The 27,770-nt window shown below is 40.6% G+C and overlaps 1 protein-coding gene across 1 annotated transcript in view; it reads left to right on the top strand.

The window, feature by feature from the left end:
* NRXN3 (neurexin 3) overlaps positions 1-27,770 on the top strand; it is a 1,484,332-nt gene that overhangs the window by 553,435 nt on the left and 903,127 nt on the right. The window contains 2 exon segments of the mRNA XM_045201758.2: positions 19,642-19,845; positions 25,798-25,824. Coding sequence (XP_045057693.2) covers positions 19,642-19,845; positions 25,798-25,824 — 231 coding nt within the window.

The raw sequence follows: 27,770 nt of genomic DNA on the forward strand, positions 1-27,770 counted from the left end.
CATATTCACACATGATTAGATTAAATAATATAAATATGGTAAATTCTCCATAAATTACTTTACAAATCCAATAAAATTCTACTCAAAATCCCAACCGAGTTTTTCATGGAAACTGTCAAGATGATACTCTAACTCCTAAGTGTGTTCAAGGGGCCAAAAGAGCTGAGACTGTTCTGGGAGGGAACACGGAACAACAGGAAAGACTTGCCCTACTAGATGTAGACCTATTTGTATCCCCAAATAATTGACCCACACAGACCTGTGGGACAGAATAGAACTCCATAACCATTTCACTCAATGTGGAAAATTGATACGTGACCAGGTTGGTGTTATAAATCAGTGGTTAATGAACAAACCAGTCAGTAAGTGGTGCTGGGATCATTGGTTATCCGTATGGAAAACATAAAATTAGACTTCATTTTCACACAAAACATGAAATGAATTAAGAGTATATACAAATTTAAATGTAAAATGCAAACCTTAAAAATATTAAGAAGAAAATAAAGGTGAATTACAAAGGGCCAGAAAGAAAGTAGAGCCATGAAGAAGATATTGATAAGTTTGATGGCAATTAAGTTTAAATCTGTGTTCAAGGACAAATATGATAAACAAAAGACAAGCCACAGATTAAGAGAAACTATTGGCAGGGAATATGATATGCAAATGGTTGTTTTCAGAAATTGTATAATATCTACAAGTCAACAAGAGAAAGACAAATAGCCCAACAGAAAAATGAAAAAGCAATATGAATAAGAAAACTGCAGATGCCCAAACCAAAATGGATAGTAAATGTATAAAAGTATGTACATCCACACTAGTAATCTTGAGAAGGCAAATGCAAATGATAGATATTACCAGGTAAGCAAAAATGAATAACTCTGGCAATGTTAAGTCTTGGCCAAGAGGAGAATAAATAGGAATTGTTATGTCCTAAATACTGGGAGTGTACGATGAGGTAACCACTTTGTAATGAAACTGAGCACTGAGGTTGAACATGACATTTGGCCCAGTAGTGGCACATTATGCAAATGCTTTACAGAAACTCTCAAATTCACATTTAGATAGTTACAAGAATATACATTGGAACACTGCCTGTACTCTAAAAGAAAAAAATTAGCAACAGTGTAAACCAGCATGAAGGTGATGAATAAATCATGGATCTTTTATACAATAGAGACCCATCCAGCATTAGTAAACTTCAGTGCCATAACATTGAATGAAAAAAGCAAATTACGGAATACCATGTACAGAATGATACCATTTATATAAAGTTTGTAAATGTGAAATAATCTAAAATACTGTATGCATAGATCCATATATATACTTTTATATTTTATTTATTAATATTTTTAGAGAGAGGGGAAGGGAGGGAGAAAGAGAGGGAAAGAAACATCAATGTGTGGCTGCCTCTTGCACACCCCCAACTGGGGACCTGGCCCACAAGCCAGGCATGTGCGCTGACTGGGAAACAAACCGGCGACCCTTTGGTTTGCAGGCCAGCACTCAATCCACTGAGCCACACCAGCCAGGGCAGATCCATATGTCTTAAGAATGTAAAAAACATGCATGGACATCATGGACATCCCTGTAAAAAAGTTACTTCTGGGAAGAGAGGGAAGTGGGACTGTTAAAAAGGGGATTTACTGATGCCTGCAATATTTTATTTCATTGAAAAGAATGTGAAACACATACACCAGAATGTTAGGAATTTTAAAAAGCCACATTACAGGGATGCAGGTATTTATTATATTATTATTTCTACTTATTTGAATGAAGTATTTCAAAATTAAACACAGAACCATGCAGCCTTCCTGAGCTGTGGATGCCAAGTGTTCAGCCAGGTTTATTCACGAAGTCCCTGCACTTCCTGCTCTCAGCGGGACTGATTAAAGTGATGTATGATCACACAGAATAACTGCTCAGATTCTTTGGGAAATGTCAAAATTGCGACTATTAAAGTCTGAAATATCAAGGGTCATTTATAGATGTAAAAAACCAACTAAGGACTTAAAGAATGAAAATGAAAACAAAGTAAGAGCTGTTTGATATAGAGTTTAGAAGAATATGTAATCTCTTTCCCCTGTAAAACCATACCCCAGAGAGTGGGAGGAGCCCACTCTTGGAAGAAATAACATCCGCATGAGGAACCAGCAGCCCTAAAACTCACACAGGCTGAGACAAAGCAAAATGACACAAAACCTGCCACGTGAAGGGAAAGGAACACGCCACAAAAGGGCTGCACCTTCCCAAATACGTCCTTCAGCTCCCCGAACAGCTTTTCCATCCTTGACCTTCTCGTCGGAAACCTCTCCTTAAGCAGTTGCACACAGCTCTGCAAATGTTAGAGTGACATTTGGACTGGGCTTGCGTGATCGCCTTGCCCGCTTGGCTGGGCTCCCCTGGGGCATCTGCCAAACTCCAGCACAGCGGTATTAGCCTTGCCGGCCTCACTTCCCAGAGCTAGCAATAACATTTACCAGCTACAGTTTTCTCCATCTTCAAATATTTCTTCTGGCCCACGTGACTGTGCCGCAGCCCTTCCATCGACTGGGCCCTAAAGAGAGGGCTTTAGAGAGAGGAGCACCCTCCTTTAAGAACTTTTAACATTTACCTTTCATTAAAGATTTTACTTGCATTTTAATTGGGCTGCCCTCTTAGGACTCTGATATGTTTAGGAAAAATTAATTATTAATATTGCACACATATGGAGGGGGTACATCTTTACTCATTCTCACGTCAGTGCAAACTCTGGAAAACAAGCCTCTAGTTGCTGAGGAATGGGCTCTGAGTGCTCACTGAAATCCTTAAGGATCCAGAGATGGCCATCAAGTTGTACAATTATTAGTCGTAACTCTAGAAAGCAATTTTGGAACCTTGCTAGCTTACTATATGCCCAGGACTGGCTTAGTCAAGACTTAAAGAAATCAAGTGGCTTCTTTTTTGTATCTCTGGTGCCGGAATGAATTGATGCGGATGAATTGAATATTCTACCTAATGAGTCACATGCTAATATTATCATTATTTTATTGAGAGAACTGAGGCTCAGGGAGATAAAGTAGTTTGTTGGGTTACAAAGCTAGCAAGTGTCAGGCTTCCTAGACAGCCTGAGAACTTAATGGCTTTGCTATCACCTGTACTTACAGAGCCATGTCTGTGTCAGAAATGTGGTGATAACCATGGGCAGGCAGAGTCAAAAATGAATAAGAACACAGTAGAAGTCCTGCTGATAAATGCTGAAGGAAAGAAGACAGCAGAGAATCACCACTGGGCAAACACCACAGTAGTAAATGTTGCAAATAAGATCCGCTGAATCCACTGAAATGGATGCTGAAATTAGTGGGCGAAAGAGTGAAGGGAAAAAGGATTTTTGTAGACTCCAGGTATCTTCCCCATGATACATATCAAGCACAGAGGAAAAGACATTTAACAATGGAAAAACCTGGGAGGTACCAACTTACCCAAGGGATCAAGGAAACGTCACCAGTAACAAGACCCGTCAACATCAAGAACCCCTTGATACAAGGCAGTGCGGCAAGGACACATTGTCATTTTTATGGTATTCTTGCCAAACATGTGTGACCATCAGAAACATTGAACAAACTCAACATGAGGATGTTTGATAACATATCTGATGCGAACTCTGTGAAAGGACAGAAAGACAAGAAAAGATGGAGGCACTGTTAAACTGGAGAAGCATTTGGAAGAAATAACAACTAATTAAATGTGGGATCCTGGGATAGAAAAAGAACATGAGTGGAAAAATTCATAACATTCGAATAAGACCTGAAATTTACTTACAATGATGTACCAGTGTTAATTTTCTATTATTCACAATTGTACAATGGTTATATGAGATATTAGCATGAGGGGAAGTACATTGAGAGGTGTAAGAATGCTTGGTACAATTGTTGCAACTTTTCTGTAAGTATGTAAGTTTGAAATCAAAAGTTTAAAGCAACAACCAAGACAAAATGAAACAAGAAATGGACAGGAACTGTGTTTGCCTTTACATTTGTTTGCAGCACCAAAAGAGAAGCAAACATGTAAAGCAAAATGAAGTGCCCATGAAAACAATCTCGTAGGCACTGCCGGTAGTGTACTGTATGTGTGCACCAGGTAGAACGGGTCCCGGGAAGCAGTGGTAAGCCTGACCTAGAAAGGGTGTGAAGGTAGCCAGGGTAGGCTTTGCAGCAAAGGTAATGAGTTTTTTTTTTTGTTTGTTTCTCTGCCACCTGTTGTATTAAGCACCTGCTATGTGCCAGGCAGGCATTCTTCTAGAGAATAGCTACACAGTAGTAAATAAAACAAAACAAACAAACAAAAATACTTGCTTTTATGGAACTTGCATTCTAGAAGGAAGGGTCCCATAAACACATGAACAAAAAATTATTAGCTATTTTAAGTGCTCACAAATAAGTGAGCTGATGTGATAGAATATGGCTGGGGAGATGGGCAGTTAGGGTGATTGGGGAATACTTTTCTGAATTGATAGTCAGAACTATTTGGGACAGGGCCTGAACGAGAGGAACCCGCCATGCAAAATGGGCAGGGAGCAGGTAATTCCATGCTGAAGGACAGGTTGGCCGAGTGCCCGAACAAATTGGTGTGTTCGTATTTAAAGAAACGAAAGGACGCCAGTGTGCTGGGCTGTAATGGACAAGGAGAGAATAATAGAGAGGAGCTATAAAAGTAGGGTGACCATGTGGTTTTAAGTTCAGATTAGCAAGCACACTTTAGAGTAAAAGGTGGTGCTATTAATAATTACACCAGAACAATAGCAATGAGATGGAAGTGTCTGGGCCAAACCTGGACCTATGAGCACCCTATAAAGAGGAAACAAATCAGGTAGGAACTTTGTAAGTCAGGCAAGGAGTATAAATATATTCTAAGTTTATTAGGAAAGCGTGGGAGGGTGTCATGGGGGAAGGAAGTGATCACTCTGGCTGCCACGTGGAGAGTAGACTTGAGAGAAAAGAATGAAATTGGGGGAATAATTAGAAGTCTAGCTAGAAGACAGGATGGGGCTTTAGCTAATGGGAACAGACATGAAAAAGGAGAGAAGTGCCAGATTCACTCGGTTTTGAGGGCAGAGCCAACGAGCCTCCCTTACTCTTAAAGATAGGCCAGGATTTGCCAGCTAGGTAAGCGAAAGTGTAAGGGAAGTGTAAACATTCCATGCAAAGGAACAGCAAGGGCAGAGTCATGGGGCAGGGTATATTCTCAGAGCCAATAGTACATTCTATGGCAAAAGGGGAGGAGAACAGTGGGGACAGGTGATTAGTCTCGAGATGTGAGTGGGGGCCAGATTATTGAAGATTTAGAATTCATCCCTGGCCAGGTAGCTCGCTTGGTTGGAGCATTGTCTTGTACAACCAAAAGGTTGTGAGTTTGATCACCAGTTAGGACACACACCTAAGTAGTGGGTTCAATCTCGATTAGGGTGCTTATGGGAAGCAACTGATGTTTCTCACATTGATGCTTATCTCTCTCCTCCCCCTTCCTTTCTCTCTCTCAAAAAAAATCAATAACTGCCCCCCCAAATATACCCTCCAGTGAAGATTAAAAAAAAAGATTTATAATTCAAGGCTAAGTAGTGGGGACTCTGGTGCCATTCAAGTTACTCAACTTAAAAATGACACGATTTGATTTGCTTCTAGCCCAACTACGACAGGAAAATAAGACAAAATTAAAAGGAAAAAAATACTCTGAAAACAGATAGAGACATTTTCTGATAGCTGGAGAAATAAACAATAAACTAGAAACATTTGCAGGGTGGTACAATAAGGTGAGGGGACTTCAATTTTCACTAGAAACTGTGCCCCGCCCCCCTTCATCAGACACACCCTTGATGGGCTTGCGGTTGATGTTATAATTAAGTGTTGACTCAGGGATGCTGTTCAGTCACAAAGAAGCTCCAAGAGGAAAACTTGAGAGACAAATTAATGCCATGTACCGCGTATTCTTCTGCGGCTCCACGGCTATTCTTGGCCCACTTATTTCTAAGTTTTAGCAATATCTCTCAGACTAGTGTGCCTCACGTGCACTTTTGGCAAGCTGAGTGTGGGGATGGAGCCAGATAGCTTTTGTCTGTAGTCTTATAAACTCATCAGCTGTGGACTGGTAATACAATTTCCAATACGCTGTGCCTGCCAGCCCTATAAAACAACGTTGTGTTTGCAGGGGATGGGGGCCCTGACAAGGAGACGAGTTGGTAGCTTAATTTTAGCTGTGTTCTCCATTGTTGCTGCAGTAGCAGCCTGTGTCTCATGCATCCTTGTCATCTGCCAGACTCTTACAACTTCTTTGTGTGCGTTTAGCAAGCTAGGCACAACATTAGGCTTTGCTTAATCGCCACCCCAGGATGCTGTTACCTTCGGGAGTGGTAGCTGCAGCGTACATCTCTATGTTTTGGGATAAAGGAATGGAGACATAATTGTTGTGTACTCCACAACAGCTGTAAGTTATATTTTGATAAAATTATCTGATGTCTTACTCTGCTAGATAAAGTTCTCATAAAATAATATTGATAGGAGGCCTGACAAGGGGAAAAATCTGAGATATGTCACCCATATATATGCAGTCAATGATTATCTTTCTGTTGACTGTATTTTCTGCCTGTGCATTACAATAGCTACTTGCCATTTATATCATTGTGCTAACAAGGTTACTTCTAGCCAGGCACTACCCCAGGTGACTATAGCAAAAATTAAAGATCTACAAGGTAGGAACTTTTGTTTTTCCATTTCTAGATTCTGAGACGGGTGCCTGGGAACATAATAGATACTAAAACATCATGTGTTGAAGAAATAAGTCCAACTGTTGACATAGTAAATCTTTCCTAATGATTTGGAAGTGAACACCGCAAATGAGGTAGTCTTCCAAGAACAGCATGTTCTACTGAGAGTTGGCCAGGGGGCTGATGAACTGATGGGTCAGGCTGAGACACTGCGTAGGATCCAGCATTCATTCTAATCACATGTTTTTTTTAAAAACATATATGGAATTCAATTCCAGGGCCAGTTTTTTAACCTGGCTATTTTAGATTCTACTGTGCACAAATGTAGACTTGTGAGATTTCCCTCTATTAATTCATTATCTTTTTCCTCTTAAGTCCACTAAAAGAGATATCTTTTCATTAACATCCTATGAGGATCGAATGCAATGTCTGGCACTCACGATTTTTTTGAATTTTGTTCTATAGCTAACTCTGCTTAAGTGGCATTGGAAAAAATATACACCTTTACACATACACATATATCGCATGTCATTATATGTCTTACATACAAGGGTGGGCAAAAGTAAGTTAAATTACCAGCCATCATTAGCTAAAAGTCATAAATGAGGATATGGAATAATAACAATAATAAGAAGACAAATGATACAAATAAATAGTACAATAATTAGTAATAAATAATAATACAAGAATAAACTGTGTTTCACTTATCACAACAGTAAACCTACTTTTGCCCCACGCTGCATGTAACATATATATGTATCAACAATATTTCGAACCAAGTGCCTCAGTAGATCTTTAGGTACTTTTAATATGCTTGTGTGTGTGGATCTTTTGAGTCATCTGTTTCAGAACATTGCTGCTTTTGTACAACTTGATTTTGGAAGCAGGATCCCAAAGAGAAAAAAAAAAAGGAAGGTTTGTAATATCTCCATAAGAGAAAAGTGAAGACTTTTAAATATTAACTCAGTTTCCTTAGCTATGGAAAAAAGGTTTGAGTGAAGGTAAATTTTACATTTCTCACTCTAAATTTCTATGCAATTCAGAGGTAGTCACCTCATAACTTCCATGCTATTTTTTTTCTTATAAAGAGGAAAGAGACTAATTCTGCTTTAATGAGTTAATCAGACTTTTGAAAATGTCTTCATTTGGTTTGATTTTTCTAGAGAATTTGTTTTCTAGTCCTAGAAAATTTGATTTTGGTTCATGTTGAAATAATGGCCCAGTCTCTTCTTGTAAAAATGTGCATCAGCTGATATTTGGACACCTGGTACATTGTGAAACGATTCATCGATTGTGGTGCCTTTCAGTGCTTCTGCCATTTTTTGTTTCACCTCTTCCATATTGTCCAAACATTTCCCTTTGAGGACTTTTTTCATCTGGGGAAACAATGAAAGTTGCTTGGGGAGAGATCAGGTGAATGGGGGCTGGGCCAGAGGGATCATGAAATTTTTGGTCAAAAAGTGCTGAACACTCAGCACGGTATGGGCAGGTGCACCAGTAAATCACCCATCATGAAAGAGGACAATGCCTTAAAGGAGTCTTCAAAAAAGTTCACTGAAGCTGAATGCAGCCTCTCAAAACAACGCCAACTGGTACACTGAGACAGATGGGTTCCTAGAACACTAACCTAGCAGGAGAAGCCTGTACTACAAAGGTCCCACCCTCTAGTAGATAATTTCAGTTTTTTGGGGTACCCTCTTGTATATTTGTCTGCCACTGGCTGTGCCCCTTGACGTAAGGCCACAGTTCTTGTCAGGAGCTTATAGTATTCTCTTTCTCTTCCTCTTCCTCATGGTTCTGGCAATTGACCTGCCCCTTGCTCCATTAGGGCTAGTATTGTCTTCTCTTACTAGTTCTGTATACTACAGTACCCCTCAAGGGTTCACTATCCCTTACCTATGCCTTTGTAAATGTAACCTTTATTAAACCTTCATCATATGGCACAGTTTGAGTGGGGCATCTATTTCCTATTAGTATGGTGCCTGATTTGGTGTTATTATTACACATGCTGATAAAGGGGAAACTGAGGTCCAAGAATGTTTCACAGTTAAATAACTTGGAGATCTAAGATTCCATCAAATCTTCTAACTACAAGTGTATATACTCACAGTAACAGCAAGCACACAGAGCAATGATTCTGAATCGGAGACTGACCCACGTGTATAAGTACAGCCTGGCACTCTCAGCTTTCTTTTTTTTTTTTTGAAGTTTTTTTATTTTTTAAAGATTTTATTCATTTATTTTTAGAGAGAGGGGAAGGGAGGGAGGAGAGGAAGAGAAACATCGATGTGTGGTTGCCTCTCATGCGCCCCCTACTGGGGACCCAGCCGCAACCCAGGCATGTGCTCTGACTTAGAATAGAACCAGCAACCCTTTGGTTCTCAGGCCAGCACTCAATTCATGAGCCACACCAGTCAGGGCTCAGCTTTCTTGAATTGACTTAAAGAGACAGAGAAATTCCCAGGAATATACCCATGTCCTTTATAAATGTTGTGTTTTGAAATTTCATAAAATTATACGTTATATAAACCAGGGTTTCTGTTACCCTGGTTTGTTTGCTTCTTATCTTTTTGTCCCCTTTCCTTTTTTCCAAATCCTCACCTAAGGATATGTTTATTGATTTTAGAGAGAGAGGAAAGGAGAGAGAGAGAGGGAGTGAGAAACATCGATATGAGAGGTAAACATTGATCGGTTGCCTCCCATATGCACCCTGACCAAGGATTGAACCTGGAACCTTCTGATGTATGGGAGGATGCTACAACCAACTAAGCCACCCGGCCAGAGCTCCCTTTTCTTTCTTTCTTTCTTTCCTTTTTATACTAAAAAGTATAAAAAAATACATACCTCCTTTTCTTAAAATGAGAAATGTCAATTAAAAATTTCATCACAGCTTTAGAGTGGTCTGGTTCTTGGGGAATGAGAAGCCAGTATGACTGTATATAATGGCAGCACTCTGTTGAGAATGCGAAAAGTTAGTTCTCAGCCTTGTCCGCGGGAGGGAAGACATCAATTTTGTTGATTTCCTGAGACTGTTGGCTACTGTTGGGTCTGTTTGGAACTAGAAATTTATGTTGCTCCTGCTGCTGCAAAATACAGACTTAGAACCTGGCAGGCATTCCTACATAGATTTGCACACTGTTTAAGATCAGCCCAGTTTGGGAGAGGAAGCAATCTGTGTATTTTGGAAGCTTTGTCAGAGTAAAACACACTTAGAGAGTGTGTGAGGCCAATAGCTGCATGAGTGAGCAGGAGGATGTCTCGAAGGTACAAAAAAGAGTAGAGGGTGAGAGAAGTGACTATTTAAAGATACTTTGCTTACAAGGTTGGAAGTGAGAGGATCTTCTCTCCACAGGAGATGGCTCAGTGGCTGATGGGAGTATAGTGCCAGGAAGTGTGCTTTGTATACTCAGTGCAGAATCAGAACTAGCACAATCTACTGCATTACAGCACATTGCAAGCAAAATATAATGAGAGACATTGAAATAAAGAACAAACTGACAGTAACCAGAGGGGAGGGAGGAGGAGGAATATGGGGGGGAAAGGGGGGAAGGGTTGTCAAGGAACATGTATTAAGGACACACAGACAAAGCCAAAGGGGGATAGGAGGATCGAAGGTGGGAGGTGGGGATGTGTGCGGTGGGTGGGGGAGTGGTGGTGGGAAAATGGAGACAACAACAACAAAACTTGAATAACAACAACAACAAAAAGAAAAGAACAAGGATCCTTTGCATTTGTTAGCAATATTACATCAATTGTGTTGTCTAGTACTTTTGTTTTACCCCTTTTCTATTATCCTCTGCCAATCTGGCTTTCTTCTTTAAGGTTAAGATGTAAATAATGTCACTTCCTATTCATTTCCTACAGTCCATGCTCAGTTTTTATTTCTCTTCTTGATTAGGGGTTTATCACATGTAACACAACATATGCTTATCATATGATGAAAGAACTCTTACATTTTGATTATTTTCTGGGGGTTTTTTTGGTGTTAGATATAATAACTTGATTATGATAAGCAGTGGGAAGATTATAGGTAAAATAGGTAAAAGTTGACTGCCAGAAACTTCATATTTCAAGTTAAACAAACAAACAAACAAAAAAGTATAACAGCCAAGTAATCATTAGCCTGAAGAAGGGAAAGAGGCACAACCCAGTATCATAAATCTCTAAAAGTAGGGGCAAGATACATGATTCTGAAGCCAAGCCAAGATGAATGGGCAAGCACGATCAGGCTGCCACCTCTGCCTGTGCTCTTCAGGTATAGCACTGTGTAGTTGACAAAAATACTGAGAATTATTCCTAATACTTTTTAAAAAATATTTTTATTTATATTTAGTGAGAATGGAAAAGAGGGAGAAAGAGAGGGAGAGAAACATTGATGTGAGACAGAAACATTGATTGGTTGCTTCTTGAACACGCCCTGCCTGGGGATCGAACCCACACCCAGACATGTGCCCTGACTGGGAATCGAACCAGCAATCCTTTCCTTTGCAGGATAATTCCCAACCAACTGAGCCACACCAGTTAGGGCTATTCCTAATACTTTTATAGAGGGAAATAATAGACTGAGGAGGTGTTTTTCTCTGGTCCCACCTTTGAGTAAAAAGTACTGAAATAGCTACAGGAGGGAAGTTCATGTAACAGAAACTGACAACAGGACTGACAATCAAAAGAGAACTTCTCAGGGCTACATGGATCAGAAGTGTTCCTGTACCCCCTCCATTGCCTTGCAGTGCATTCTCTAACCAGGTGGCGTGATTCTGGAACAGGACGTTAAACAGAGCTTCAGAAATGAGAACACAGTCGTGGTGGCTAAGGGAAGGTCATATACAGTCTTGACTGACCTTTTCATCTCTCTCCTCATTTTCTTCCCATAGTTCACCATCTCTACATGCCTGAGGAATACTATTTTATTCCTTGAAATTCAGGGACACAGTCAATACATACCTGAGTGTTGAGTAAACTGCATATATATCACCTGTGAGAGGATACTGGCTTTACACAACCTCGAGTACATTAAGCAACATCTGTAAAATTCTGCATGAAAAAAGTGTGACTCAAGAATTATATGAAACCATGACATAATTCAAATAGGAAGAGCACAGATATTCACAATCATAAACAAATTTTGGTAATATAACCCTAGTCGGGTTTTTCCCCCCAAAAAGGTATTATTATAAAATCCAAGCATTTAAAATATTTTTTAAAATGCTCAGAAATGGAGAAACTGTGATAAAAGGTTTTGTGAGAACAATGACTGCATTTAAATGTACAACAAACACATGGCGATTATACACATTGTAACTATAGAACAACGTACACCTGTGTCAGAGATCTCTAGAACTGCCCTCCCTCTGGGCGATCCTCTGGAAGGACTCGCAGAACCAAGAAGCTCTTATGTTCACGGTTACGACTCACCACAGCAAAAGTTGTGCAGTAAAGTCAGCAAAGGGAGAGGCACATGGAGCGAAGTCTGCAGGGGACCAGGCACAAGATTACAAGAGTCCTCTCCCAGTTAAGTTCAAGAGGATGTGCTTAATTTCTCCAGCAGTCATGTGTGACAGCACAGGCAAAGTTTTGCCAACCAGAGAAGCTCGCTACACCTACAGTCCAGGAATTCTATTGGGGGGCCAGTAGCATAGGCATACAACACTTGTGTGACTGATTTCAGTTTCTGGTGGTAGTGGTTGGGGGAGGAGCGGTACTCAGACTTGCTACAAGTCTGTTATCTAATGTCCTGCTTTCAACAAAGTGTGAGACTTGCAAAGAAACAAGAAAATGTGATCCATTCACAGGAATAAATACAGTAATAGAAACTGCCTTTGAGGGAGCCCAGATGTTAGACTTAGCAGACAAAGACTACACAAAAATTATAATAAATATTAAAAGAATAAAGGAAACTTTGCTTAAAAAATTAAAGGAAAGTAAATAATAATGACTCATCAAATAGAGAATACAGAGGCCTGTCCAGAATGTATCCAGCCAAACAATAGGAAAAATTGAGATATTTACTGAAGAAGATATAAGATACATAACATATTTAAGTCTTTTATCCATTTTGAGTTTGTTCTGGTATATGGTGTACTTAAATACAAGTCATGACACCATAAAATTCCTAGAGGAAAACATAGGCAGTAAAATTTCAGATATGCCACGTAGCAATATCTTTGCCAACATATGTTGTAAGGCAAGGGAGATAAAGGGAAAGTAAACAAATGGGACTACATCAAATTAAAAAGCTTCTGCATGGCTAAAGAAACCATCATCAAAATGAAAAGGGAACCAATCTTATGGGAGAACATATTTGCCAGTGATACATTGGGCAAGGGTTTGATCTCCAAAATCTGTAAATAACTCATATGACTTACATCAAACCATCCAATTTAAAAATGGGCAAAGGATCTGAACAGACACTTCTCCAAGGAGGACATACAGAGGGCCCATAGACATATGAAAGGTTGTGCAACATCACTGGCCATCAGAGAGATGCAAATCAAAACCACAGTGAGCTATCACCTCACTAGTCAGATGACTATCATTAGTAAATCAACAAACAACAAGTACTGAAGAGAATGTGGAGAAAAGGGAACCATACTGCAGTGTCGGTGGGAATGCAGACTGGTGCGGCCACTGTGGAAAACAGTATGGAATTTCCTTAGAAAACTAAAAATGGAACTGCTGTTTGACCCAGTGAGTTGACTGCTGGGAATATACCCTAAGAGTACCAAATCCCTAATTCAAAAGAACTTATGACTGAATATTTGCCAAATTTGATGAACAACACTAATCTACACATCAAAGAAGCTTATTGAACTCTAAGCAGGATAAATACAAGGAGTTTCACATCTGGACCCTTTATCATAAAAATGGGGAAAGCCAAAGACAGCAAGAAATTTTTGCAAGCGTGAACAGAAAAGTGACTCATCTGTACAAGGTACCACAAGAAGGTTAACAGCTGATGTCTCTGCAGAAACAGTGGAGGGCACGGGCAGAAAGACAACATTCAAAGTGCTGAAAGAAATAAAACCGTCAACCGAGAATCCTATATCCAACAAAGCTATCTTCCAAAAGTAAAGGTAAGCAAAAAGACATTCCCAGGTAGACAGAAACAGAGAATTCATGTCTAGTATACCTGCCTTATAAGAACTACTGAACAGACATTGCCGGGAGAACCAAGATGGCGGCGTAGGTAGACACACTGCACCTCCTCGCACAACCAAAACTGACGGAAAATCGAACGGCAAGGAAGTCCGGCACCAAGGAAATAAAAAATAAACATTCATTCAGACCAGTAGGAGGGGTGGAGACGGGCACTGGGGTGGAGAGGACTCATGTGGCCGTGGCGGGACCGAGACTGGCGGAGTGTGGGACCAACAGGGCAGGCAGTTGGACCACTAGCAGACCCTGCGGCCCCACATTCACGCACAGATAAACCGAGAGGGCCGGACTCAGGGTGGCGGAGAGCAGGGCAGGCAGAGCTGCGGGTGGCACCCCGCAGCCCCACACTCGTGCACAGATAAACTGGGACGAACGCCGGGGAGGAAGCAGGCCCCGTGACCCAGGGCTCCAGCTCAGGGAAATACAGCCTCAAACCTCTGATTGAAAGCGCCCGTGGGGGTTGGGGCGGCAGCAGGGGAGACTCCCAGCCTCGCAGGAGAGGTCGTTGGAGAGACCCACAGGGGCCTGGAGTGTGCACAAGCCCACCCACTCGGGAACCAGCACCAGAGGGGCCCAGTTTGATTGTGGGTAGCAGAGGGAGTGACTGAAATCCGGTGGAGAGTGGAGCGGGTGCCATTGCTCCCTCTCAGCCCCTCCCTCACATACAGCATCACGAGGCAGCGATCAGCGTTACCCCACCAAGGGAACACCTAAGGCTCCGCCCCTTAAAGTAACAGACGCGCCAAGACAAAAAAAAAAAAAAAAAAAAAAAAAAGGCCCAAATGACAGAACACTTCAAAGCTCCAGAAAAAATACAACTAAGCGAGGAAGAGATAGCCAACCTATCGGATGCACAGTTCAAAACACTGGTTATCAAGACGCTTACAGAATTGGTTGAATTGGTTCGAAAACCAGATGAAAAAATGAAGCCTATGCTAAGAGAAACAAAGGAAAATGTACAGGGAACCAATAGTGATGAGAAGGAAACTGGGACTCAAATCAACGGTGTGGACCAGAAGGAAGAAAGAAACATCCAACCAGAAAAGAATGAAGAAACAAGAATTCGGAAAATGAGGAGAGGCTTAGGAACCTCCAGGACATCTTGAAACGTTCCAACATCTGAATTATAGGGGTGCCAGAAGGAGAAGAGGAAGAACAAAAAATTGAACACTTATTTGAACAAATAATGAAGGAGAACTTCCCTACTCTGGCAAAGGAAATAGACTTCCAGGAAGTCCAGGAAGCTCAGAGAGTCCCAAAGAAGCTGGACCCAAGGAGGAACACACCAAGGCACATCATAATTACATTACCTAAGATTAAACAGAAGGAGAGAATCTTAGAAGCAGCAAGAGAAAAGAACACAGTTACCTCCAAAGGAGTTCCCATAAGACTGTCAGCTGATTTCTCAAAAGAGACCTTACAGGCAAGAAGGGGCTAGAAAGAAGTATTCCAAGTCATGAAAGGCAAGGACCTAAATCCAAGATTGCTCTATCCAGCAAAGCTATCATTTAGAATGGAAGGGAGGATAAAGTGCTTCTCAGATAAGGTCAAGTTAAAGGAGTTCATCATCACCAAGCTCTTATCATATGAAATGTTAAAGGGACTTATCTAAGAAAAAGAAGATAAAAAATATAAACAGTAAAAATGACAGCAAACTCACAGTTATTAACAACCACACCTAAAACAAAAACAAAAGCAAACTAAGCCAACAACTAGAACAGGAACAGAACCACTGAAATGGAGCTCACATGGAGGGTTATCAACAGGGGAGTGGGAGGGGGAGAGAAGGGGGAAGGTACAGAGAATAAGTAGCATAAATGATAGGTGGAAAATAGACAGGGGGAGAGTAACAATAGTTTAGGAACTGTAGAAGCCAAAGAACTTATAAGTATGACCCATGGACATGAACTATGGGGGGGGGGATGTGGGAGGGAGGGGGTGGGCAGGATGGAGTGGAGTGGGGGGGAAATGGGACAACTGTAATAGCATAATCAATAAATCTATTAAAAAAAAGAACTACTGAACAAAGTTCTTCAAGCTGAAAGGAGTGAAAACAGACAGTAATTTGAATCTACTTGAAAACACAAAGAGGTTCAGTAAAGGTCATTATGTAGGTAATGATAAAAGGCAATGTAATCATGCATTTCTTTTTCTTTTCTTAAAAGTTTTAAATTTTTTTATAAAACTCTCTATAAAATTATATCGTTGGACCCGTAACAGAATTGTAATATATTTGACACTAAAATACAAAGGAATGAAGCTATGTTGGAGAAAAGGAGTGACACCAGATGGTAACTTGAATCCACAGGAAGAAATGAAGAGAGACAGAGATGCTAAATAATAAGCTTCATTGAAAAAGATTTTATAAATATACTTTAGCTCTCCTGATCACCTCTTAGGAAGACACAAGTTTGTATAAAGCAAACATTACAACAGTGTATTGTTTGTGACATGTATAGACATAGTGTGAATAACAATAATAACAAAAAAAGAAGGAAGTGAAGAGAGCTATATAGGAGTAAAGGTTCTGTAGCATACTGGAATCAAGTTAGTCTACGTATAAAGTAGATTTTGATAAGTTAAGATGTATATTGCAAGCCCTTGAGTAACCACTAAGAAAGTAGCTCACAAATGTGGTTAAGAGTCATTAAAGAAATTAAAATATCATGCTAGGAAATATTCACTTAAGACAAAAGGGCAATAAAAGAGTAAAGAAAGAATAGGAGAATTGTATAAGAACCATTGTGTAAGCATTCCATGGTGTGGTCTCAATATCCGCTAACCCAGTAGGTTATAGATTGAACAGCTTTCCTTTTAGGCTATCTTTCCCTCAAATTAAGTATTCTATTTGTAGTACTCCTTGTGTTCAAAATCTTTTAAGCAAATTAATATGAATCCTGAAACAGATTTTGTTTTGGCTGATTCCTATATCAAATTTTCTGCTTCATTGCACCCCCTTAAAGTTATCGGGTTAATAATAGAACATACCGACAGAGATACACATTGAGATACACACTTTATTTTGTACCATTAGCTGTTTAACTGCATACTCACCTGTTACTAATTCTCTGGTGCTACCAACACTGCTAGAAAGATGCATTCATTTATACACACGTTCTCGCACTATGCATATCCAGAGGGATACAAGTGGCCATTAATTTTGGAATATATTTAAGTTCAAGATGTAGAATTAATCATTTCGTGGCTCCATGAATACCCTAATATCTCTTAAAGAGGGGGGTCCCTATACTGTATATAGGTGTGCACAGTAGACAGTACCCAGTTATGATTAGTGGTACTCAAATTATACAAACAGAGCACTGTGCATATGTGTAAATGATATATTTTTAGAACTGTATGTTTCATCTATGTTTATATAATTTTATGTGTTCATAAAGAATATAAAACCTTAAATAATGGTATCCATGTCTGTGTGTGTGTGTACACACACAGACATATATTTACATACACAAGAACACCACACTCTTCTTTGAAGCATTAAAGATGGGCTTTGAGTTCTCAGGAAACGTGGGTGTGCTCCCAGCATGCTCTCTGACAATTTGACAAGAAGGTTAAGTATACCTCAGAGAGAATCAGACTGCCTGTGTTCGACTCCCAGCTCTCCCATTGGTCAGCTGTGTGACGTGGTACCTATAAAATAGAATAATAATATTTCCTTCTTCATGGTGCCCTTGTGACAATTTAATGTCTTTTTAATGCATGTAATATCCTAGACAGCACCAAGCAAATAGTAAGTGCTCAATAACTTTAGCTATCATTATTGATTTTTTTGTGATTCTGCTCTTTCAGGAGATGAAAGTTTCTTTTCCCTCTCCCATCTGGAGCATGTGTTAAAATTGGATTATGCTTCCCATCTAAAAATAGAACTTTATCACATGTCTTTTATCATGATGGTGTCTGCAATTGTCACACCTTCATCTGTGATTCCTTAGAGGTTTCGAATTGTAATGTACAGCTGTTAACATGTCATGGGTATCGCCCACGTGATGGCTGCTTCCCAGGAAGGAGTGCATTTATTTTGCCTTTCATGGGCTTCTGTGTGTTGTGTCAGTAGGGTGGGGGTATGATGATGATGCAGGTGACTGTGAGAGCCTTCCTCGGGGTCTGCCTGGTCTCTTCCTCTTTTGACTTCGTGTGTGCACCAGGGCAGAAGATGCTGATCTCTTTTGTTCACTGCCATGTCCTCAACACCTGGAAGAGTGCCTGGCACACCGTATCACAAATGAGTACATTGGGTGGCTCATAACTAAGACCATTCACTTAGTTCCCAGTGCCTGCCAAAGTCCACTGATTTTATTCCCATCTCAAATTATCTTTGCTAACTACTTATCAAAATATGCTAGATGCTTCTGTTAAGTTCAATAATTTGTTATTATCTGAGCATCCTCCTTTCTTTTTTGTATGCAGAAGTACTGTTTTATCTACCTACCAAATCTGATGCCATCCCTTCTTTAAAACAAACCCCACCCACCTCCCAAGATCAGCTCAGGCTCTACCCGTCTACTCTACTCAACCGCATGCCACAACCTCTGTCTCCTGAATGCGACTGCCTTTATTGATATATCTTTCCTGTGTCATTTAACTATTTTTCTCTTCCAGTCCAGATATCTGCAGGGGCCAGGTCTCTCTTCAGAACAGGGGCCTTATCTGTTACATTTGTGTAGTCTCCATAGTCTGTGTAGGTAGGTAGCAACTATTTGGCAACAGTACATATTTTATAAGGACTTAGTTCCCAATACTGAGCTCAATGACAGATCAGTTTCTTAGGAACTTGAATGATATTCTTTCCCTGTGTTCTCTAAAAATGTTTGCTAAGTGAATGACTAAACAAATTCACATTTTGAGCAACATGCTGTTGCAAAACAGGTCTTGAACTTGGTATTGGATCTATTGGGTTAAAATCCAGGCTGTATGAGTTGGGGATGATAATATCCCCCTCGAAGAGCCTCGATTTTCTGTTTGAAAGTGGGAATAATAGATCCACATTGTAGCACTGACTGAGATAACGTATTGGGGGAGGGGGGCAGAGAGGGGGCTTATAACCAAAGTGCTTGGACTGCAGCAGGGATCACACAAAAATGAGCTTGTTTCTTCCTTTAGAAGTGCTATTCAAATACAAGTAGAATGACTGGCTCTGAAGGGTAGCATTAGCTTTTTTTTGCTGTAACTCTGACTCTACCAATCTTTGAATGGGCCAAGCAAATTCTTACAGTGCCTGGCCATAGGTATGTGATGGGGACCAGGTCATGCTGCTGCTCTTTCCTCCTTCTGGAAGTCCTCTGGCAAATATCTGTTTGTTTGCTGTGATGCTTATAAACTGCTGCTCTCGTTCTTGTCCTCATTAAATGTACTTACGGGATTCTAAGTTTGTTTAATGAACTTTCACTGTATCTACAGCATACAGAAATGCATTTGTTACTGTTTGTGGGGGCACTTACGCCTTTGCAAATTGCCTTCATATCCATTATTTCATTTGGTATTCATGACAAATCTGTGAGCATAGTAGGGCAAATTTCAATATACTAACCTTTGGCAAATGAGGAAATAGAACCTTGGAGTTTAAGTGGTCTTCTGAAGGTCATGTCTCTTAAAAGTGGCAGTGGAGGTCTAGCCAACTCAAGTCACCTGTCTACAGATTTGGTGCCGCCTCCATCCTGCTCTGCTTACCCTGGAAGCGAAGGGAAACTGACACCCTTCACCCTAACAGTCTCCTCCGTCCTTCTCTGCAGAGGCGTCCATCCTGAGCTACGACGGCAGCATGTACATGAAGATCATCATGCCCATGGTCATGCACACCGAGGCAGAGGACGTGTCCTTCCGCTTCATGTCCCAGCGAGCTTACGGGCTGCTGGTGGCTACCACTTCCAGGGACTCTGCCGACACCCTGCGCTTGGAGCTGGATGGGGGACGCGTCAAGCTCATGGTTAACCTAGGTATCGTATGAAGTACCCTCTGCCACTGTTTGGGCTTGTCTTCCCTTTCTTTTCTGATTTTCATTGGTTTGATTGAATTCTTTGTTTGTTTCTTGAAAGTTAGCTGCTCACCTCTTGTTTAATAGACCAAGGATAAAATCCAACAGCAACAAACACCTTCTCCTTGTTCCTGCATGAGGTTTTGATGTCAATTTCTGGTTTCTGACAGTGGTGGTTCTTTTTCGTTTGTTTGTTTTTTCTTTTACTAGATTATTTGTTTTCTAAGTTTCCTTTCTTGGTTTTATGGAACTGTTTAGCTTTGTGTAAAACACGCTACTTTGGTCCATCTTTTGATCAATCACATTCTCATTAAGTCCAGCTCCTCGGCCACCACTCAAAACAGTCAAAGCTGAGGTCAGGGATAGGGCAGGAAATGGAGGCAAAATGGGGGGGCGGGGGTGCTGCAAAGCACAAAGCTATGTGAGCAGGATGAGAAATCCTCATCTCTGTCTCCACAGTGACTACTCAAATGGGGAATTGTGGTGGCCTTGACGACACCGGGGTCTCCTATACTTTCTCCTAGTGGAGAGCTCAGGTCAAATTCTGTCGTCCCTTTGGGGAAATAATTCCCTAAGTTGGAGTCTCTGACATTGTGGAAGGAGAATGTGGCTTCTGATGTGTATCCCTCTCTTCCTTCCTGACGTTCTTATCCATCGTTCAGCAGGCCTTTTTATAAAGATTGTTACCTCACACTGTTACTCACCAATTACTCTAATCTTCATTTTTTCCTTAGTATTGAAAAGTTACAATAATGTCAAATTTGTAGATTTATTGGGAGAAGATCTGTTCTTCCACTGTCATTACTAATAACATTCTCTTGAAATTCCCCAGCTATGGCCTCACATTCTCTCCTGCTTCTACCTTCTTGATTGAATTTTAATCGACCTTCTATGGGGAGTGGAGACCTCTTGATTTTTGGAGGGAAAAAAGTCACCCCTGTATTTTTGCTAATTCTGCTCAGTAGAAAGTCAGTGCCCTGTGTTGACAGGTTTAGTGATATGGCTGAGTCCAGACTTTCTGAGCCTGTGTTTGTTTGGGCGTGTAGAATGTTTGGATGCAGAGCTTCTTTAAAAAGATTTCTGTGGCATGACTTGCTGGAGGCACGGAGAAGACACAATGGGCAAAGGTATTGATTCAAAACCATATGAAACCCTAGGTGGCCTGGTGGAAAGAGGGGGTTTGAATCTATGCCAATCTTAGCTGTTTTCCAGTCAACTGGTCACACTTGGAAAATGCCTATGTTACAACCTAAAAATCTCCAGGACACAGAGGACTGTTTTGAGCAGTGGCTTGTTATGTCTTTTTTACCCAATTTGTAGCTTTTACAACACTGTGCCCTTTTTCTTGTCCAACCTCATTTGAGTTCAGTGTGTCTTTTGGTTTTTCTTTGTGTACGTGTGTGTTTGGTTATTTTGGGTTTTGTTTTTTTCTCTTTTGCTGGATCTCTGTTGTATTCTTGAGTTTCCAATCCTCCCCACCATCAGCCATGGTAAATCAAAAGATGGTATTCAACCCTTCAAAGGCCCAAAGCCTGCGGCCCGCATAGCAAACAGCCTTGAGAACAGAGCGTACTGAGCAGCCTGCAGGGGCCGGCATACCCCCGTCCCTCTCACCTTCCCTTCCCTGCACTGTCCTCCCCACCTTCAGCAAACCAACAAGGAATGTATTACCTAAAACCAACAACCTGTAGCAGATTGTCGCCTCTGAAAAACAGCAGAAGAAATAAACAAAAATTTAAAAAAAAGAACACAAACCAAAAACATAAAAACCCAAGTATAACTTCCTAATAGCTCACAGAAAAAGATGATAAAGATAATTTTTAATTATGCATCTATTTCAAGTAAGACAGATTCATAGATACAAGGATGATTCAGCCCCAAAGGGTTCTGGGAAATACACATGGCCTTAAAACAGACAACATTTTTTTTCTTTTTAAATGTTGTTTTCTGAAGATTAGAAAGCCAGCTATGACTGGTCTCACACTTTAGAAGAAAAAATGGGGGTTGAGAGTAGATAAAATCGGATGAGGAAGAAGATGGACAGGTTCTTTTTCTTTCCTACACACGTACACAGTTAGTATAGATCCTGTGTGTATATCCCTAGAAGCATATTTCTCCACTTCAGCCTCTCACTAAAATCTGGGAGATGTGCTTTTCCAACAGACTTTGCTTTTGTCTTTTGGCTCCTTTAGGCACAGAGTCAAGTACAGCTCCTCCCAAGGTGAGACACATTCCTGAAAACAAAGCCCCTCCCTAGAAAGTACGTTGCTTCTCCTGAAGCAACAGTGATTGCTTTTTTCTCTGGAGGGCATGGTTCACACAGTTACTGGTTTGAATTCAGGTAACTTTCTTTCAAACCTAACAAGGAGAACTGACTTTACGTTTCTGGAACTTGTTTCTGGAAGAGTTGTGGAACTCTCCATATTCATGCTCCTTCCCTAAATAAACCTCTTCACGAAAGTTTTCTTTCTCATGAATTTGTATTTCCCTTTTCTTGGTTATGGAAGAACCCATCTTCAAGCAGAGTGTGCCTTCACATGCGTGCCCCAAGAACTAATTGCCCACGGTCACTTCCTTCCCTCACTCCATTTAAACTGTATCTCTGAGCACAGGCACAAATGCTGTTCCAGTCTATTTCAAACTGACCACACACCTAAGCTTGCAATATAAAAGTCTAGGATATATTCCTCTAATGTAATTATCTCCAAATGTCAAGGTGACGAGGCTTTTCCAAGGGCCTTGCTTTCTGAAGCGAGGCTGGGGTGGTAGTAGCAGGCACGAGCAGTGTCCTGTACGCAGCCCGTTTTTAAAAGGTGTTAGCTATTGGTCAATCATTTTCTGATCCCTTAGAACTAAAAGATAGGATAAAAATATTTTATTATTACAGTACATTTCAAGATGACAAAGAAACTTGTCTTATTTTAATTTCACAATAACTTTGTGAGATAAGTCAAGAAAGCATTCTTTATGCTTAGTTTTACAGTTGTGAAACAAAGAAAGATACAACTTTTCAGAGCTCACATGAAAAGTTGGTAGCAGAGCTGGGACTAGTACCCATGCTTCTAAACTACTGGACCAGCATGGGTTGTCTGTTACCGCCACAGGTCAATACTACGGCTCAATGATGTGACAGTTTTAATGACTTCTAACTGCTTTTCACGATGGCTACCTTAAACATGCACAGAGAGAATCTCCTTACTTCATAGCACCTGGCTTAAGTTGAGCCAAACTGCAAAAAGAAAAAAAAGTCACTCAATATTGGTGCGACCTGGCCTCCTTCATGGCCCTTGACAGTCCAGTGCTTGCAACCCTTCTTCAGTGGTGGAGGCTCACAGGGAGTGTCGTGCAGTTTGTTTAATTGCACTTAAATTCTCCAGATGTTCTCTCTCTGGAAACTTGGAATTGCTGACTAGTTTACTGTATTGAATGCATCACTGAAGACACACAATCCTAGAAACACTCGTCTCTCCCGTGCTCAGCCCGAAACTCTTCAATATGGAAAAATCATCATTTCTCCTCGTGTACTCAAATAAAGTGAAAAACTAAATTAAACAAAATGGACTACATACTCACACTCACCCCTCGAGCACCATGCCAAGACTAAGTTAGAGAGAGAACTTTGGCTGCTACGGAAGAAAGATCTAAAAAAAATTGCCTTCCCAAGCTAATTTTCCTGATTCATTTTTCAGTAAAAAATACATCTTTGCTATTAAGACCACCTTTTCAGAGTCTATGAAAAAGGGCTTGGAGTAGATTTTTCTCCTCAAACCACTTATTCTTTAGGTAAAGTAACAAAATAATTCTTCACTTGTTGACTTAAAATAGCCAGTTGTCTGCCATCTTGAAAGCTTCAAGTCCTCACATTGGTGTAAAGACACCGTTCAGTTCAAGGAGCCCTTTCAGTGAATCTGGAAGGATGCACCCGGCACAACTGCTTTCTCTAGACCAGGTGGTCTAGGAATAACATGCTCAGCTACACAGAAAGCAAAGGAGAGAACCACTCCTTGTTTCTAATGCTTGGGCTGGTTGCTTTAGGCTCACTCTCTCCTTCCCTCTCTCTTTAGCATGCCCACACACACCTTTCCCTTCGATACATCAGGAAAGGGCAATTCCAGCTTTGGGTGAGGGTCTGTGCAGCCAGGAGCTGAAGCCCCAGCCTTCCTCCTACCTGACCTCCCCCTTCCCAGTCCTCTCCAGGGGCATGGCCTCCCCTGCCTGGTGATCGTACCGGTTGCTCCAGGGCTGTTTGCTCCCACTTTTCTGTTGCGGTTGACGACACATGACAAACCTAACCGCACGAAACCAAACCCAGATTTTTCTCAAGAGATGTTCTTCTGGGGAACAAATAAGCTTCCTGCCTCCCTCCTCAGAATGATTGGGTGTTATAAATTGCTCCTGTCTGGATCTCACATAGTTTCATTCTTCCCTGTCCTTTGCCACTGTTTCCTTTTTTAACTTGCTCCCTTTAGATGGTTTGAGAAATTCAAATGGTGGCATTATCCTCAACAAGTCCTCCTTAACTATTGGGTCAACGTTAGGCAGGAGAAGAGCACAGTTTCTAGCTGTATTTTTTCCTTGTAACTTTCTTGCTTTTCTTTATCATTTTACTTCTACCTTTTAATAGCTGACATTACCCAAATTAGTACTGGAATTCCCACCATCATAAACCAAACTTAGGCTCAACTGGGCACTTGGTAACAATTCACCTGAGCCACTTCTCTAACCATCCTGCCCTACTAATGTCCACTGACTCTGCTCGAGAGCTTTTATGCTGTGTGTCCCTGACTCTAACCAGATGTTAACAAAAGGATAGACACCCTGAACTCTGGCGTGGAGTGCCTCGTCTGGTTACCAGCAAGAGAAAATTAGCCGCACTTTCTTCCCTCTATTTCCCAGTAAAAAAAATAAAAGCAAAGAGTTGTCTCCCCTCCAGATGCAGAATCACAGTGTGAAATAGGCAGGGTGTCAAAGGCCTCCAAGGCCTCCTCCCCATGTACCTGTCTCGCCTTCTCCTTGAATGCTGTAGGCACTTGACTCAGTCTGAGCATTTGGGCAGGAAGACAGAGATGGGCTTCATGAGTGGGTTGGTCTGGGAGCCTTTGAACAATAGTAGACAACACAACTGATTGTGATAATATCACAACTCTCCCCCTACACCCGACCCCACCTCTCTAAAATCTGGGATGGGTGTTTGTGCGGTTAGCTGTTTGCAAGTGGCCATTTTATGACAGGAAATGACCAGGTGGTGTTAACCCTTTCCATCCCTCTAAGGACCATGGCAAGTCTGCCATGGCAAATTTCTATGATATTTGGGGCCTGACCTAAGGAGAGGGTGGAGGGAGTTTGCTTTTAGAAAAAGAGAAAGGGTTAAATACTGCACTGAGAAACTTCATGGGCAGATTATTTAAAATGATACAAAGTGTCAGACTGATGATATATCTTTGGAATACTAATAAAAAACTTGTGTTGATGCTCCTTTTAAAGATAAATTTTAAGAAAATCAATTGTAGGTGGAAATAGACTATGACCTGCATTTGGTGGGGAAATTTTTGAATAATTTCCAAGTTTAACAAAATTAATATTTCAAAGTCCATTTATCTAAATGAGTAGGATTTGGGGGGAATAAAAAGCATACTTGGTGTCTATTGTGGATATATATGTATACCAGTATATATCTCTATACATATGTGTATATATATGTGTGTGTGTGTATATATATATGTATCCAACTTTACTAAATAATATACTGTACATATACACCCACCCTTAAACTTGTGTATACTGTATATATATAAAATGGCCACATTTCTTGCGTGTGTCTGTCCCCGGAAGGGTGGACTGATTGTTTTTGGATGTCTGCAGCTGTTACCTTGAAGGATGCAATTTCATCTTTCATTTATTTTTCCCCATCTAGACTGTATCAGGATAAACTGTAACTCCAGTAAGTTTTCCCTCAAGTTTCATTTTGTTCTTTAAAAAAAGCAAAGAAAAACTGACTTTATTTTGTTTACTGTTTTATGAGCTGTTTTTGGTTTGAATTATTTTGTTTTCTGACTGTGGAGTTGGGGGAGATGGGGTTGACGAGGCGAAGGGCCGGGGGATGACGAGGGCTGGGTGTGGCTGCAGAACTGGGGCAGGTCCTGTCTTCTTTCCTTGCATTTGCTCTACATGCAGAAAAGGAGGAAAGGGCACTTGGATAATGAAACAACTTGAAAGTGAATTGAAATGGTAACCTGTTGTTTTGGGGAAAATAGCCCTGGGGTGGGAGGGACATTCAAAAAGTCTTAGAGCAACCAGAATGCACTTCTCCACTACCAAAAGCTTCAGGAAATGTAAAAGCAAAGTTCATGACCCAGAAGGTGGCTGCCAACTCTGACATCTCTGGCATTTCTTTCCTGGCTTTTCTCACTGTAGGGTTTTTTGTTTGGTTGGTTGTGTTTCTGCTTTTAGGGGGACAGGCAGAGCATTGCTCTTGGTGTTAATGCAACATTCTAACCGAAGACTTGACACACTTTCTGGCTTTTCAGAACGAAGACTTGCAGCCTATTGTTTTTACTTCATCTGATTCAAACAGTTCAGTTCTTGAAGAAGGGTCTTAATAAGGTGAAGGGTCTTAGTAAGGTGTAGGATCATGCATTATTACTCTGCCTCAGAAATGAACAGTAACTGGAGTTGGTGAGGTAGGAGAATAGGAAGAGTAAGAGGAAGGTTAGGTATCAGGGAAAGAATAGGCCTAGATGATACAGAAAGGAAGGAAGAAATATGCTTTAGGTCCTATAGCATATTTTAGTAGTTAAGGTAATTAAATAACTTACTAAGTAGGGTAATTAGGGTGGTTAGCTGTAATGAACATCCCAACATTTAAATAATTCATCAAAAGAAAGTTTATTTCTTTGTTCAGGCAAAGTCCAATGCAAATTGGGAAGGTCTTCTGGTCAGCTTTCTTCAAAGAAATAATTCAAGGATCTAGGATTCTTTTATGAGCTGGGCTCACTTTGGAGATCTTTTCTTCCAGCTGCATCCACAGGGAGGAAAGAGTGAGCTTGGACGTTTATGCAGTATGTTTTATTGCCTTGCCTAGAAGTGACATCCATCAGTTCTGCACCTATTTTATTTGTCAGACACGACTCCCTCCTAAATGCAGAGGAAGCTGGGAAATGTAGTCTTTCTGCAGACCCAGGAGGAGAAAATTGGATTGGTTGAGCATCTAACACTCATAAGTCTCAGTATTATCTCTGCATTGTTTGCTTCTTTCTTTGCTAGGGTCTTTCTGTAGGAACAAACTCAGAAGACAAAAATAATTCAACTTTTACATTTCATTTACTTGTTTATTTCATCAAATTAAATATTTCACAAGAGCTAGCTAGCTTAACTTTTCTTGGGAGATGTATTATCAGGATGACAAAGTAGTAAAGCCATATTCATTTCTTTTTTGCAAATGTTCTATATAAATTAACAAAAAATGAAGACATGTAAAAAATCTATGTAAACAATTACTTTTTAAAGTACAGTGCTTTCTGCTGGTTTTGCTGTCATTTTCAGTTAAATTAAGCACTGTCCTATTTTGCTGTGTTTAAACATTTCTAATTAGCCACACATTTCTTGTGGTATTTAGATCATTAAAAGCCTAATTGAAACATCCCTTTTTTCTCCAAAGACTGGCGTTTTCTCTTTTTTAAGCAGCTTTATTGAGGTATGATTTTCATACCAAAATTCATCCATTGCAAGTCTACAATTCAATGTTTTTATTAAATTATAGAGTTGTCCAAACGTCACCCCAATTGCATTTTAGAACACTTTTATCACCCCCCACCCTAAATTTTCCTTATGTCAGTTTGCAGTTAATCCCTGTTCCTGCCCTTAGCCCTGGACAACTATTGATCTGCT

Source organism: Desmodus rotundus, chromosome 7 (assembly GCF_022682495.2).
Source record: "Desmodus rotundus isolate HL8 chromosome 7, HLdesRot8A.1, whole genome shotgun sequence".
Classification (NCBI taxonomy): Eukaryota; Metazoa; Chordata; class Mammalia; order Chiroptera; family Phyllostomidae; genus Desmodus; species Desmodus rotundus.